Below are 15,642 nucleotides of genomic sequence, written 5' to 3' on the forward strand. Positions count from 1 at the left end.
ATATTTCGCATCAAAAACCAGAAAATATTGTTTCTTTTAAGAAAGCAGACGTAAAACATCACGTGGGCCTCAGAGTCAGCGGAATTTCAGAGCCAACGAATCCGAAGTCAAATGACAGAATGCGTGCAGATTTACTAGCAATTTAAAACATTCTGCTACATATTGGTGAAGGTGCAAATGAGCCGATGATTGATACCTTTCGGCTTGTTGGTAAATATAAGGTTAATAATGCTAACTAACCGAGGTTAATAATGCTTACTAACATTGCTTGTCAGGTTCAAGAACCCTTGGCTGACACGGGACACATTTTGTAAAAGTTATACTTACTCTAAACTTATCCAGAAAACGTTTTCATTTCAAGAGAGCAATCTCCCGAAGAACGACAAACGGAATCACGTGTGCTGGCTGAGCACCACAAACTCATGGATTCGGATGTAACAAGGGATAGAATTAAAGTGCATAATTTAAAATGATTTCTCCATTACATCCAGCAAAACATAGCATGACTAAGTTGTCGCAAAGTAAAATTTTGTTTATCGAAGGCACGGTCCATAAATAAAGATAATGCTATGTATGAACCTCAGTGTGATATCAGTTTTTATGGGCTAGATATCATATGCATCAGTGAATCATGGTTAACATCCAAAGTAGATAATACATTTGTTATGGTACAAGGCGATCGGGCCGATCGAGCATCTTTTAACTCCCTGAATACAACGGGTGGAGGTGTTTGTGTTTATGTGAAAAATGACCTGCCGTATGTATCATCGTTGCCAGAAAACTCTGCGAAATTTGGATACTTTGGCTTTCTATTTATATGAATGGTAAGGTTTTATCGTGTACGGTTTACTTCCCGCCTGATGTTACATATGAGAACGATTCAAAGCAGCACATTGAACATTCAACTATCAGGTTTCGTATCGAGCACCCTTTTGGCATTATTTTCCTTTGTGGAGGTTTCAATAAATTGGCCCTTGATGACCTTGTCTTAGACTCTGGTTTGCATGACATGTTTACGGAACCTACACATGATAGCAATAGACTTGATAAATTTCTCTGCTCGGATAATATCTACTTTTCTAGTGTTAGTCGTTTCACTAGTACAGTTAAAACCGACAATATGGGTTTAATAGCGTGTCATGGTGATGAAGTCGCCAAATTTGAAATTGCTTATTTTTGCGATCAAAGAAGCTCCAATAAACAATTATTTAATTATCTACTTGAAACCCATGACCTAATTTCATTTCGGACATGGTATAACCCAAACGACATTCTTGATGCAATCAATGAATATGTGACCAGGTTTCGACAGGGTTCTTGTCTTCTTAAACGTAATGTTCTTTGCACTGATGACCCTCCTTTCAAGACTCCGGTCAATAAATATCTTACACGTAAACACATTACGAGGCCAAACTGTGCACTGTATAGGAGCCTGATTTTGTGTCTGTATTTTCCTGGATTCCAGAGACAACTCTTTATATATGTTCCAAAATGTAAGTGGATTCCACCAACAAAATGTCAGTGGATTCCGCGTACAAATAGCTGTAACGTAAATTTTGTCGGCACATTTATTTTGTTGCGGATTCCGCAACAAGCCAATTTAGCTAGTTGTTCTGGATTCCGCAACTGTAAGTAGATTCCACAAAATGTAAGTGGAATCCGCAAAATGTAAGTGGAATCCGCAAATATAAGTGGAATCCGCAAACAAAATGCGGATTCCACTTACAATTTGCGCATTCCGCTTACAGTTGCGGATTCCGCAACAGCTCAATGAAACTATACTCATGACTTATAATTTGTATGTGGATTCCACGAACTGTTCTGGATTCTGCATATACGGTTGCGGATTCCGCAAATTCGCCTATTTTTGGAGCAATTTTGAGCGGTACATTGTTTTAGGTATTTGTTTCTGGAATCCAAAACAGCATAGAACATCAAAGAAAAGTAGCAATGTTGCGGATTCCGCGACAAATATGATTTTGGCCTGTTGCGGATTCCGCTTACAGTGCAGAGAATGCACAGTTTGGCCTCGTAATGCATTATGCAATTACACGTATAGAGAGTCTTCAACAGGCAAGTACTGTTTCACTTCAAATACGTAATTGGGTTACAAAAAAACGCCCAGGTTGCCCTAAAACAAGCAAAAGTTGGTGGTTACTACAATATTAAATAGGATGATTAAGACTAAATTCCAGTCACATTTGTTTTCAAGGGAACAATTAAACGAATATTACAATGTTATATGAACGGCAACACAGAATCCTGTTGCTGTTGAATATCAGCCCAGTGGCGAGTGCCCGGAAATTTCATGACTACAATTTTGTTTAAGAAGCAAATGTATTAAACGCACAGCTTCTGGCCCCGATGGCTTACCTTACTGGGTCTTTAAAGAGAATCCATGCAATTTGGCATCGGTTTTTTGCCGTATCTTTAACTTCTTGCTGCAAAACGGTGTATATCCAGACGCTTAGATTTCTTAATTGCCAAAATTGCTTAAATTTCAGCGTTGCCAAAAATGTCCACTCCCAGAAAGTCCAAAGACTTGAGGCCTGGTTTTTGTCACCTCAACCATGCCAAGAGGTTTTAAGCAAATTGTTTATAAAAACTATTTGAAACAAAATTATAATAATTGGCTAACGACGCATCAGTGTTGTTTTCGAAAGCACGCCTCAACCTCTTGCCTTCTTGTTCGGTTACAGCATGATATCTGGAACTTTTGTGATGCATACGATTACGTGAGATTCCTTTCTTTAGATATGTCTAAAGCATTTGATACGGTATCACACACGAGTGTTATTAATGAAAGTATTGAACCAGCTGTTGATCCCAAGGTCATCAATTCAATCATTAATTTTTGCATAACAGGGCTCATTTAACAGTTTTCAACGACCAAAATTCAAGAGTATTGTATACAAATCAGGGTGTTCCACAATGGACTGTCCTAGGACCGCCTCTGTACAATAACGCAACTCATAAGTTGCTAATCCTACAGCCCGATTGGCAGCTGATGCTTACAACAACCCCCTTGTTGTTGGTAATAACAATATAGATAGTGCCCAAGAAATCATCCATTCCTTGTTTGCTCAATTTGACAGGATGAACTTATTTATCAACGTTCAAAAATATTTATCATCGTTCACAAAAGAAATGCGAATTATTTTCAATCAGGTTAAGTCCAAAAACTTGGCCCAGGTGAGCGGTATTCAAATTGCCGACGAATTAAAACTCCTTAGTTTCATTATAGATGATTGCCTATCCGTTAGTAAGCACATCAAAAGTACAGTAAAACCGCGTATTCTATCAGTAAGCGAATTCTATCCTATTTTCAATATAGCTTTTCCGGAAACTGGGTTACTCCAAACAAGAGCTTGGAGTGTTATATCGGGCTTATGTTCTACCGACATTATATTATGGCATGAACGTGTGGGTTGGTTCGAATATTACTGATCTAGATCGGATTGCCAATTTCCAAAAATGTGCTGTTCGACTTGAGGCTATTGATTCCTATGAGCCTATTTCTATATTTATTAATAGCGCATACCGCAAACTTTATGATAATGTCCTCCAGACTGGGCCATGTCATCTCTTTATGACTTGCTGCCAACGCGGTCAACCTATTCCTCTGATAGATTGCGAAGTTTTGGGACTCCTACAACGCGTTGTAAACTACAGGGTCGGTTAAAATTTTTCCTTGATCGCCTGCTGCGCAGACTTAATAAAATATAAATGTTCTATATGTTTTGATTTATAGATATTAATCTATATCTAATTTAAAATTCCTTCCTTTCTATATCTCCGAGCGCTTTACTTGATGTTTGTCCAATTGTGACAGTCATTGAGGAAGTTATCGTTCGTGCGGAAGAAAGTGCGGAATATTTCTGCTTGGTGTTTTTTTTATTCAGTCAATTTTCGATCTGTTAACTAAGCATTTTTGACGGAATTTTTTATGCCATCTTAGAGATATTGTTATCCTAAGCTTAAATTCAAAAAGATATATCTCCTGTGATCATTTTTCCTAAAGTTATGGGCGTTTGAAACTTGCTAATTGGGACAATTTCGGATAATAAAAGTGCGATATAATGCATACTAATAACACACGTAAGAAGTGAATCTATGCTTTAAATTGAGGCCAGCAATTTAATCTTATTATCACAATGTGGGACGCTAAAAACGCCCTTAGTATTTTGCATAGCGTGTAGGGAGATAAAATGAAGAAAAATAGAAAAAACTTATTTTTTCCTCAAGTTTGGCAATTATTCAACTAATAAAACTTTTCAATTGGCCGTAAGTGCAGTCGGAACATTCAGGGCTTTGCCCTGATGTACAAGCAATTTTGTTAGGAAGGTATACGTTTATTGTTCATAGTCATTGAAAGCTTGGTCCCGATTCTATGTCAACTCCCAAAAACCGTCGTCAATAAAAAAAAACTTATTTCATTGAAAGAAGATGTTCTGTTCTTTTTTCAGAAACCAATAATGCCTGACAACCTAGGATATGCGACCCAAGACGAACAACAAAGTGAAACTGACGTAGCGACTATTGTTCAACAACCTGGTTCGTTTACGAGAACAGGTCAGATCGCGGGTACTAGTGCAACAGTGTCTCGTGATATTGTGGTTAGTCAAGACGAGGAAGACGAAGAGCCGGATCCCCCTGATCTTCTTAATTTGAACAGTTTCCCAGATGATCCTGATTTTGAAAGGGCGGTGAGACAGGCTGAGTTTGCATTTGACATAGGTGTTGATCCTGTTAGAATTAGACAAGGATCAAGTGGTAGTTATTTCATCAAAAATGCAAGCGATGAAATAATAGCTGTTTTTAAGCCAAAAAGCGAAGAGCCATATAGTTCAATGAATCCAAAGTATGGCAAATGGTGTCAGAGAGTATTTTGCCCCTGTTGCTTTGGACGAACTTGCCTCTTAAAAAATCAAGGATATCTTTCTGAAGCGGGCGCAAGTATCGTTGATGAGTGGTTAGGCTTGGGAATCGTACCTAAAACGAAAATAGTATGGCTAGCAAGTGAAGCTTTCTTTTACTCTAAGTTAACAAAAGCTAAATGTACAGCTAAACGGGGAATCATGGCGACTACTCCAGCACTAGGGCGAAGGTTCAAAAGGCTGGGAGTTCCTCTAAAAGTGGGATCATTTCAATTGTTCATGCGAGACTATTGTGGCGCTGATGAGATGCTTAGAAGATTCTCTTTTGAAACGATGCCCAAGAAATCAATGCAGAATTTTCAGCTGCTTTTCGAAAAACTGGTAATTCTTGATTATATAGTGAGAAATACAGATAGAGGAAGTGATAACTGGCTTATAAAAGTAGACGTAGAATCACATGCTCAGACATCACCTTCGCAAAATAATGATATGCAATCAAGCTCAAATGCAGTGAATAGTGAAACAGCGGATGGTAATTGGAACGTAGTAAATACTCCGTTGATATCGATCGCTGCTATTGATAATGGATTAGCTTTCCCTTTCAAACACCCTGATACTTGGAGAGCCTATCCGTACCAATGGGCTTGGTTACAGCCATATGCCGAAATTCCGTTTTCTAAACAAACCATAGCCAATTTCCTGCCGCTACTCAGAGATCTGAGTAATGTAGAAAATTTGGTGTCCGAATTGGAAGCACTTTTCTCAATCGACAAGAACTTTAATAAAACTATGTTCGAAAAGCAAATGTCAATTGTAAGAGGTCAAATCATGAATTTGTGCGAGGCTTTGAGTAAAAAGCTATCGCCATCTGAGTTGGTGGAGCTGCCGTTAAGAGTTGTGGAAAAGCAAAGTACTGCCAGAGATGGTAATCAGATAACTACAGAAAAAGATGAAGATTCAGAGTTCAGAGAAACGTACCAGGAGAAACGACCTTTTTTTACTTGGTGCTAATTTTTTTGGGCAGTTTGCTTTTTTAATGATAAGTAAATTAGAATAATGTAAATTTATCATATTATATGTTAGCCGTTGCAATAAAGATAATAAAAAGCATATTTTTGTAATTTTCTATTAAAAACTATTTGTTGAAATTAAATAAGATGATAAATTTAGTTACTCCGCTCGCTTGTTGTTTTTAGATAACTCAAAAGAAATTAAGCTACGCAAATCCGACTCCAGTCGTCATGTTGCTGGATCGATCGCAGAAATAGATGCCGTGATACAAATTACAATTCTCAAGTGTTCCGTTTTTACCCTTGCGATAAGCAAGGGTATTGCAATCGGCTTCTAGACTTTTTTCTCATAAACAACTTTGTCCACAGGACTCATCTGGACTCGTGGTACCTTGGCTCATAACGAATTCAAGTTTCTTAGTGTCTACTGTACACTTAGCCTGGAGGTAACGAATACGCCTGGATCCGCAAAGGTTCTGGTTTCGAAACTGACTAGGAGCTGTTTTTATACAAACGGTAAATATTCCGGTTAAAAAATATTCGGCCTATTATTTGTCTGCTTTTGTTTTGTCGGTTTAGTTGCCAGATCTAAGAATCGTCTTTATTGCTGCAAACAATTTTCACTGTAATTGCTTGAAGTGTTTTAACATTTTAAAAATCCAGCCGAAATTTGTTTCTAATACTGGTCGTAATTTTACCAACTCGATTTATCAAAATTTCTTTTTTCATTTTTTGTCTTTTTTATCAGGCTAACAAGTTTCGATTTAATTTGTACCGACCTAGTGGCCTCTGAATGCGTCGTTCGATGATCAAAAAATGGTTGTGTGCTCTGAGGGGAAAAGAAATTTTTTAAATACGCTTAAGAATGTTTAAATTTATTTTCGGCATGAAAGTTTTCTGCTCAGGTATTTTCGGCTTAAATACCGCATAGTAATTATAAATTCAACCACCCATCTGGCGTAAATGTGACACAACTGCTAGAGGTAGCTTTTTAATGATATTTTTATTGACCAAAACAATTGAGTTTTTTTTTTTAATTTTCCGTTTGATTTAAATCAAGTTTGTATCGCAAGTGATGCCTCTGTGTAAATTATTACATTTGCTAAGAAATTGTGAAGTTGCTTAATAAGTGAACCTCAGCAACTTCGAGACTGCTTTTCCCTTAGCCTAGAGGTAACGCGGTTGCCTTTGTACCCTGAGATCGAGTTCTGGCAGGATCTTATGTTTTTTTCAATGTGTATGAAATTGAATTTTTTTCAGGAAATAATCAACTGTTGGACTTTTGTTTGTCTGCTTATGTTTTTCGGATTAGTTGTCACATTGGGGAATATAATTTTGCTGCCAGCGATTTTCATCGTAAGTGCAAGTATTTTTGATTGAATCCTGTAATTAAAAAAATTAATGGCCCTGACGTATGTTTTTTTTTGTTTTGTCGCTAAAAAGCTTTAATCAGCCCAAATGATTTCATGTTATGTTTTATCGGCTCAGTTAAGTTATTTTGTGTCACTTCAAGAGCGAAATTTTTTTTGAAATGCGTGTTTTATTCATAATGTGGCTTGTTGCTTTCCAATTTATTACATGCAAAGTTAGTGTGGATGCCTTTAAATCGTTATATTCCAATCATTACATGCAAATTGTGTCTATTTGTGTTTGCTGCCACTTTAGCTGCTTATCATTGGCAATTTATTAGCATATGTAGCTGCTCTATTTCTGATTGGTTATTGCCGATTGCTTAGCGTTCATGACTGAGAGCGCAGGAGGTGAGGTTCCAAATTTCATGCTTGCAGTTTGGATTCCAATACGTTACAAAATTTTACTAATTCGAGGCTGTTTTCTATTTTTCTTATTTCACTTTATAAAGCTACTTTTTGGTCGTGGTCTTGCTAATGTTTGCGATGCGCAGCTTCGCATGTGTTAATAATTGCTAGCTTGCAATGCTGCGCTTGCGTTGTGTCGCAAGTGATGCGAAGCTTCGGTGTTCAAAAATGCTTCTTTCACAATTGAATGATTGATGAAATTTACTTTGTTTCAGGTTTCTTTTGCTTGATATTTTCACTGCAATTCGATACGTTAACTTTGGCAGTGTTGGGGAAACTATGGAGAGTGCAGTATCCACAGGTTTGAACAACAATGACCTCGTGAGCAATTCAGTGAAAGAAAAAGTACATCACGTCACACTAGGTGGAACTTGGAAGGATCACAAGGAACGAAGAAGCAAACACGAAGTCTGCCGAGGCGATCCCACTAGGTGGAACAAGTTTTCAGCGCAGTCGATCGCGGTCATTTCGTGGATACATTTCTGGCTGGAAACTTTGAAGGATCACATGCAACGAATCAGCTGACACGAAGTCTGCCGAGGCGACCCAACATAACAGCATATAAAGATCTTGCATGGAGAGAAGGCAATTTCAATCTGTCAGCTCCATGCGTTTAGATACATGTAATTGAGGAACTTGATTTGAAATCGGGACTGTCGATTCCAAATATCGGTTAGTCTAAATGCATCAAAGACTTTGGCGAGTCTTTTCCACATTTGTAGTAAACCAAATAACTACTTTCCGGTGAGCTCAAATGGTGCACTGCTAGAGTGAAAATTGAAATCAACTCTAATTTATTAAATTATTTTTTGCAAGTGAGAGCAATACACTTGTAATCAGGAACTAGACTTTTCCGTTAAGCAACATTTCTTTTACGCGCCTGCTTTGGGATCCTTAGTTATGGTTTCCATTCCCGTCAGTACCTTGTTTTTTCAATAGGTATCAGATTTATTCTCAGATCTTTTGAATAGCCTATCTTTTGTCTGCTTATTCCTTGTTATTTTTTGATGTATGTAATTTTCTTCTGATTGGAACAGATTTTTTTAATAATTGAAAGTCGTTCTGTAGCTTGAAAGCTTACTAACTTAAGCTTTCAATAAGTTCCTTTCAATTTTTTTAAGCTGAAATAGATTTAAATCGATTGAGAGCATTTATCTACGGGGGAAAGTACCAACACAAGAGCTGTACAGCTCATCACGGCGAACCGCTGTTGTGCCCCTGTTTAAGAAATTCGTGCAATTTTTTTGGTTATTTTTCTGGGCTGGGTAATGTTACTTCACCCTAAATAGTTTCGGCTTATGTTATATCGGCTTAGTTACCTTATATTGTTTCAGGAGAGGCAGTGTGTAAAAATTCTGAATTTTGAAATTTATTAGCTCAAGTTTTGACATCTTAGTGACAGCGCGGTAAGCAACACTGAGCTTGTAGCAAATCAAAGCTAGCACATGGCAAATCAAAGCTAGTAGATGTGTTTTGTGACTGTTTTCTTGATTATAAACATCAGTCGAGATAAGCGCTTGAAATTTTTGAAGATACGTTTTGGACTCATTTTATGCGTGCCAGCTTGAATTCATTTTTTTATTTAACAAGGGTATTTTAGATTGAAAAAGACAAATGAAATTGCGTTTTTTTGTTTTTCAATCTAAAATACCTCTGTTAAATGGACTATGAATAGAAGTTTGTTGGCGCATAGAAGCGTCTACATTCTCTTTGCTCCAGGATCTGGCACTGGCTACTTGAATCTGATGATGGGGCACATAATTGAACCACGTGGAAGTAACCGCGTAAAGGATTTACATCAGGACTGCATCGAATAAGCCAATCTGAGCGCATAGGAGCCTACATAAGAGGCACTCCACTTTGACAAGTTCAATGCGCGGTTGCCGTAATTCTTCAGGCGAAAGAGATTGCGCCCATCCTCAGAAAGTTTCTACATTTACTTGATTTTTTTTCCAATAATTTTCGAGGAGAATAAATAAAATCAAAACCTACATAATGAAAAACAATCAAAATAACCTTAGTAAGGGCTTTAAAACGATACCAACCTAAAGCTACACGAATTTCTTTTGGTAAACTTAAATTTGTGTATTGAAAAGTTCAGGCTAGTTTACTGAACGTTATGATTATGTTCTCTTTTGTTTCAGATATGACAGAATTTACTGTGGTGCAGCTGTGCCCTCTGAACATATTCAGTTCATGAAGCTACTCGTCAAGTCATGCGGATTCCTAGTTATCCCTCCCGGAGACCCAATGGTCAAAGTCAGTCACATATCCCAGCTAACCCCCCCCCCCCCCCGCCACATTAGGAGGATGTTAACTTGGTCCATTTTTTCTTATAGGTATAGCCTTAAGATAGAGGAAGTTCTGAGGGAAGCAACCACCTCGTATGGTATCCGATTCTAAAATTTTGAAAACCCATAAAGCTTTTTGAAATTCAAACGTGAATTTTTTGCAGTTTTTAATGAATTGAGTTAGCATATGTGACAGAAATTCTCAAGACACGGAGATTCTAAATTAATTGTTATGTCAAGGCCTGAAAATTGAAAAAGAGTGATTTTGTTGATAAATAACAGCTAAAGACGTCTTCACATCAGACCTCCGAGATCTTCTACCACTTAGATCCTTAGTTTTTGCAGATCTAATTGAGCCCTCCAATAAAGAGTTAACGCAAAGAGACTGCCACGCTACCCTTAAAGCCAATTCCGACTTTGAAGAATCTTTGTCGAATAGCAATTCGTGAAGCAAATCGACTTTCTGTTACAGGCAGGCGGTCTAAAGTGGAACTATGTTTGTCAGCTCGCAGCCAGGAGCTGAACGAGCTTGTTGAAGAAAGTATAACCAATGATGAAGATGCAAACGCGCCTCTTGATTCTCGAGGCCGTCTAGGATTTTCTAATAGTAATGGACTGCTCCTGTCGACAGGGTTCTTGATGAAGAAATTGTCAAGCAAGTACTTCGACCAATGGTCACGTGCATAAGTCTGAAGCACAAAGTAGAGGAAAAATTGAAGTTAACAGTGCAGTCCGAAGTATTGGCGAGTCAAGCTGTGGTAAATTTTTTAAACCGCCACAAAAGATGAAAAAAGATGATATTGATGAGAATAAAGCCTCCAGTAGCGGTGATGATAAGATTCAGCAAGGATGTCCGGGGCCCTAAACATATCCTGGCACTTCCACTCAGGAAACGAAAAGTGATCTAAAAGTGGGAAGCCCTGTAAATCTAGATAGTACCTCTGACCCGAAACTACAAACAGATTAATTTAGAGAAAATCAGTGTTCGTGAGTTAGCAGAATTAAGAAAAAAAGAGAAACTGAGGTTTGCAGGTTATTCTCCGATCCTTGAGAGCTCAACTTTTAGTACCAGTGCCGCAAGATGTGCTCATTGCAAGACCGCGACGACCATCGTAGGTTGGGTTTTTAGGTTGAGGAGTTTGCTTTGCAAGCGTATCCAAATTTAAGCTTTTCCAAATTTTAATCGTTTTCCAAGTTTTGTTATGACCAAAGTAAGATCTACCTATTTGGCGCAGAGTCATCGTCCAGGGTTAGAACAGCAAAGGTCTGTGATGCAGGCCTTTGTCGTCCTAACCCTGGAAGATGACTCTGCGCGAAATAGGTAGATCTTACTTAATCCTGGAGAAGTACAGGGTTAAGTAAGATAGAAAAGTACAGTTCTAACCCTAGAAAAATACAGTTCAAACCCTGGATAAGTGCAGGACTAGGACCTGTACTTTTTCATTCTAGAAAATTTTTGCTCTGGAAAGGTGTTTTTTTTTTAGATTATTTCGATAGTTTAGTTGCCACCGCTTGAGTTTTTCCTCAAATTTCAAGTATTCCCTTACACTTGCGACAGCTCACCTAATTCGCAAACATTGGTGCCGTTTTTGGGGCACCTTTACAGTTTTTTCATAGCATGTGCTTTGACATTCGAATAGTAATAAGTTAGCACAGTTCATGTTATTTTAATTCATCAAATGAACCGAAAAAATTCATTTGTTTCAAACAACATAACAATCATGAAAACTCGATTTCAGCTATTTTCTAACTCAATATATTTCGCAATTTTTTGAAATGCTTCGTTTATACTTAATGTGGATTTATGCTTTGCGATTTGTTACATGCTAAGTTAGTGTGGATGCGTTCAGTTTGTTATTTTATATTTTGGTTTATTACTTTATTTATGGTTTATTGAGTCTATTTGTATTTTGTGCGAAATTGAGTCTATTGCATTGGCAATTTATTAGCATATGTAGATCCTTATTCATGACTAGTTTTTGTCGGTTGTTTAGCTTGCGTGGCTGAGTGAATAGTGCGCGAGACTCAAAATCTCTTGATTGCAGTAGGTCGCAGATTCGAATCCTACACCTAGCCAAGTTTTTGCTAATTCGAGGCTTATTTCTGCTTTTTCTTATTTCACTTGATAGAGCTGGCTTTTGGTCGTGTTCTCACAAGTGTTTGCGAAGCGCAGCTTCGCCTCTGTAAAAAAATTTCTTTTCACTGGTGAGAGCAAGTGTATTTGATATCAGAAAATAGACTTTTCCCACTAACAAATTTTTGTACAAATCAGTAAGAAATTGGTGATCTTGATTTATTATTACGCTTGCGAGAGCAAGTGTCTTGTAATCGGGCCTTTAAAACTTTTACCCCAAAGCAACTAAACTTGAACTTGCTTTTTTGTCGAACCTTAATAACTTTCAGTTTCCGTCCCAGATGGCCTTGAGGTAACGCAGTTGCCCTTGCGCCTAATATCTGGGGTTTGAGCTTTCAGTATGTATGCAATTGAAATATTTTTCCGGTAAAATTGATTTATCGGACTTTTGTTTGTCTGCTCAAGTTTTGTCGGCTTAGTTGTCACGTCATCGATTTTATTTCGCTGTAAGCAATTTTCATTGTAGTTGCTTAAAACTTTTAAAAAAATAATTACAGAACTTGAATTTCTCAACTCTCTGGTGGGCTCTCAGGGTGCACTATGGCGTTGCATGTTTCTCCTCGAGATATGAATGCTCAAATCTCTTCTTTTCTATTCGACACATGGCGTTTTTTATGATTTTTTTGCTCGGGATTAGCAAGCGTTATTAAACCGGACTTTTTTCGGGTAAATGCTTGTTTAACAGAATCACTTGTATCCTGGCTCATAAGGAGTATAAGGAGTTAAAACTTCTATGCGTTCCTGGTCAAATAAGCTTGGAGCTAACGAATATGCCTGGGACGGCAAAGGTCCTGAGTTCGATTCTGACCATGACCTGTTTTTTATTTAAACGGGAATTGTTCTGTTTCAAATAAAATTGTCGGCCAATTATTTGTCTTGGTATCTGTTGTCGGGCTTAGTTGTTACCTTTTGAAATCTTTTTTTAGCTGCGTGTATTTTTCTTTAACTTTGCTTTTTTTGTTTGGTTTACTTGCACAAGTTGTAATTTTACTTACCTTGACTTCGTATTTCCTTTTGTTTTTTTTTATTTCGCCTAAAAAATTTCCTCGGCCCAAATTATTTTGGCCTATTATTTATCGGCTTAATGACTTCTCTTTTGGTCGTTTCGAAGGAAACATTCCCATCCGCTTTTTTCAAGTTGGTTGTATGTTTACCAATTGGTTTGTTGAATTTTTTTCGTTATGGAAAATTATTTCCAAAATTATTGGAAAACTTTTAGTTTTTCTCAATTTTTTACTGCTTTCAAAAAACGTGTATCAATTGAAAGAACGCCTTTTCCCTATTGTGCCTGCATACTTCCCTAGAGTCTCTTTTTACTTGACCCCTCTGTCTACAGCCTTCGAAAAAGTATGTGGGAGAATATTACCCATATTTTTTACAAATAAATTTATGGCCCTCGCAATAGTCAAATTTTTGATTTTTAACCGTTTTGTGAATCTTTTTGGCTTTTCTCGAAAAAAAGCCTCTAAAATCTGATATTGTGAGTTAAATGGAGATAACAGGTAGTAGGAAGCTCTCTTGCATTAGGGGCCTTCACAAAATTTTTTACACAAAAAAGTAAATAGTCAAATTTTCGATTTTTTGACCGTTAAATTTTTTGAATTTTATCGATAACTGCCGTGCCATTGAGATTTTGGGTTCACTTCAAAGAGCGGGTTGTGGGAAGCTCAATTTTTTTGCGACTACGTTCAGTTTTCTCTGACACCAAAAATTATGGCACTCGGAAAAGACAAAATTTTGATTTCTTGACTGTTTTTTTTTGTAAGTTTTGGGACTACCCTCCCAAATCTAAGAATTTGGGTTCAATCGAAAAACAGGTTGCCTTAAGCAGCTATGCCTTTTTTCTCACAAAAAGCTATGATTTTCGGAAATGTCAAATTTTTCATTTGACCGTTTTTGGACTTTTCTCGCTAACTATCCTGCCAAGACTGATATCATTGGTTTAATCGTAGCAACAAGTTGTTGAAAGTCTACTTTTTTTTGTTTATGCCATGCCCAGTTTGTTTGAAAAAAGTTATGGCCTTCAAATAAGTCAAAGTTTTGAAGTTTTTGGAAACTTTTTGACTTTACGCGAAAACTTACCGGGCCAATTCTCAGATTGTTCAATCAAGAAACCCAGCTTTAGCTCTGCTTAAGTGGCCACAACTTTTTTTGCAGAAAATAAATTCTGGACTTTGAGCGTTTTTTAAAGAAACTTACGGTGCAAATAATGCAACAAAAGTGATGGCCTTTTTTGTTTCAAAATCAGATTTCCCAGTGAAATAAAAAATCACACTATTGGGCAAATTCTATCGACTTTTTTTTTCCAAAAATTTTCAGTCGTAAAAGAATTTTGAGGTACGATCTGTTGGTGTGATGTTCATTCCTCGTAGCTCTTGTCCTTTTTTTTCACGATTATTCAGTGGCGACTAACGAAAGATCCCTCAGTTTGCTAGCAGTGTTTCAGTCATTTTTTTTTCTATGAATCAAATCATAGCTAACAGTGGTAAGTCAGCCTAACCATTAGAAGTTAGTATTCATATTTTCCGGTCAATTTTAATCGCGTTTTTTCGGCACGCACTACCCTCTCAAATTTAGTATGTTTTGGCTGGCGCCGAGGGCTCCTTCCGAAAAAATATAGGGTTAGTCAGCCAAAAACATTAGTCAGCCATAAAGAAAGCGACTTTTTTCAGCGAGTTTTCTCTGGGTTATTTTGCTTTTCAAATACTGTTGCGGTCTTCAGCTTGATTAAATTTAATTTACTTCTGCGAAAAATGTTATCAATTGCTTTTATCTTAGATGATGGGAATCGGTGATAGTCAAGTAGAAGAAGCGCCGATACAAACGACTCCGGTTCTAACAATGAAGGCTGCCATCATCCTTCTGTGTTCTGGGTACGAGACAGAATAAGGTCTCTGGACCTGCATCAGTTTCTAAATGACTATTTGCGATCCAAAAATTCTTACGATTCAAGAATTTTCGATACGATTCAAGAAAGTTACGCAGCATATTTAATATAACCATCTTCAAAACTATGAACTTGTCACTAGTAAATGTTGAAATTTAATCTCCTTGATATGTTCCTAAAAGTCTATCTCTGGGGAGATAAAGTCTCAATTTTAGTTACGGTGTTTTAACTAGCGTAGATTGCTCAGATTTAATGCATATCTAGATCATATTTTAAACATTCTGCTCTGATGTAGATTACTGTTTAGAAGTAATTTTATTTCGGATTTCAATGTTTTGAAGCGCCATTACTAATTTTGGCTCTTTTCCAGTCCTTCTCAGGCAAACTGGGACCGAGCTCTAGTTTCAACCATGTTTCAGAAGCATTAAGTCTCAAAAGATAAGCAGAGATTGAAGGTGGTTTGTGGTAAGACAGCTAGCGAGCGTAAAATATTTTTGCTGCATAGTATTGACAATTTTTAAACTGTGTACTTTTCGTTTTTTTGGTGGCTAGTGTGTGCCTAGTTCAAGAACAAGCTGTAGTTTTGCGAGGTAGGACTAGTAACCTCCAGGTCGGTGGTTCGATTC

At 37.3% G+C, this 15,642-nt stretch overlaps 1 protein-coding gene across 5 annotated transcripts; it reads left to right on the plus strand.

The window, feature by feature from the left end:
• The first annotated feature begins 4,173 nt into the window (after positions 1 to 4,173).
• LOC134841950 (phosphatidylinositol 4-kinase type 2-alpha-like) lies at positions 4,174 to 15,011 on the plus strand. 5 transcript variants are annotated; one of them, XM_063858088.1, is made up of 6 exons: positions 4,174 to 6,403; positions 7,920 to 8,376; positions 9,424 to 9,630; positions 9,849 to 9,963; positions 10,341 to 10,753; positions 14,908 to 15,011. In XM_063858088.1, exon 1 carries the CDS (start codon positions 4,476 to 4,478, stop codon positions 5,886 to 5,888), a length of 1,413 nt encoding a protein of 470 aa, XP_063714158.1. In that variant the 5' UTR covers positions 4,174 to 4,475; the 3' UTR covers positions 5,889 to 6,403; positions 7,920 to 8,376; positions 9,424 to 9,630; positions 9,849 to 9,963; positions 10,341 to 10,753; positions 14,908 to 15,011. The 5 variants fall into 5 exon arrangements, with proteins under 5 accessions (XP_063714158.1, XP_063714142.1, XP_063714150.1 ...); XM_063858072.1 differs by having other exon boundaries at positions 10,341 to 11,107; positions 14,908 to 14,982; XM_063858080.1 differs by having other exon boundaries at positions 10,341 to 11,111; positions 14,908 to 14,945.
• The last annotated feature ends 631 nt before the right edge of the window (positions 15,012 to 15,642 follow it).

This window comes from Symsagittifera roscoffensis, chromosome 1 (assembly GCF_963678635.1).
Source record: "Symsagittifera roscoffensis chromosome 1, txSymRosc1.1, whole genome shotgun sequence".
NCBI lineage: Eukaryota > Metazoa > Xenacoelomorpha > Acoela > Convolutidae > Symsagittifera > Symsagittifera roscoffensis.

Excerpts from the sequence above, each read along its gene's own strand:
- LOC134841950 (XM_063858088.1), top strand. The coding sequence starts at position 4,476 with ATGCCTGACAACCTAGGATATGCGACCCAAGACGAACAACAAAGTGAA.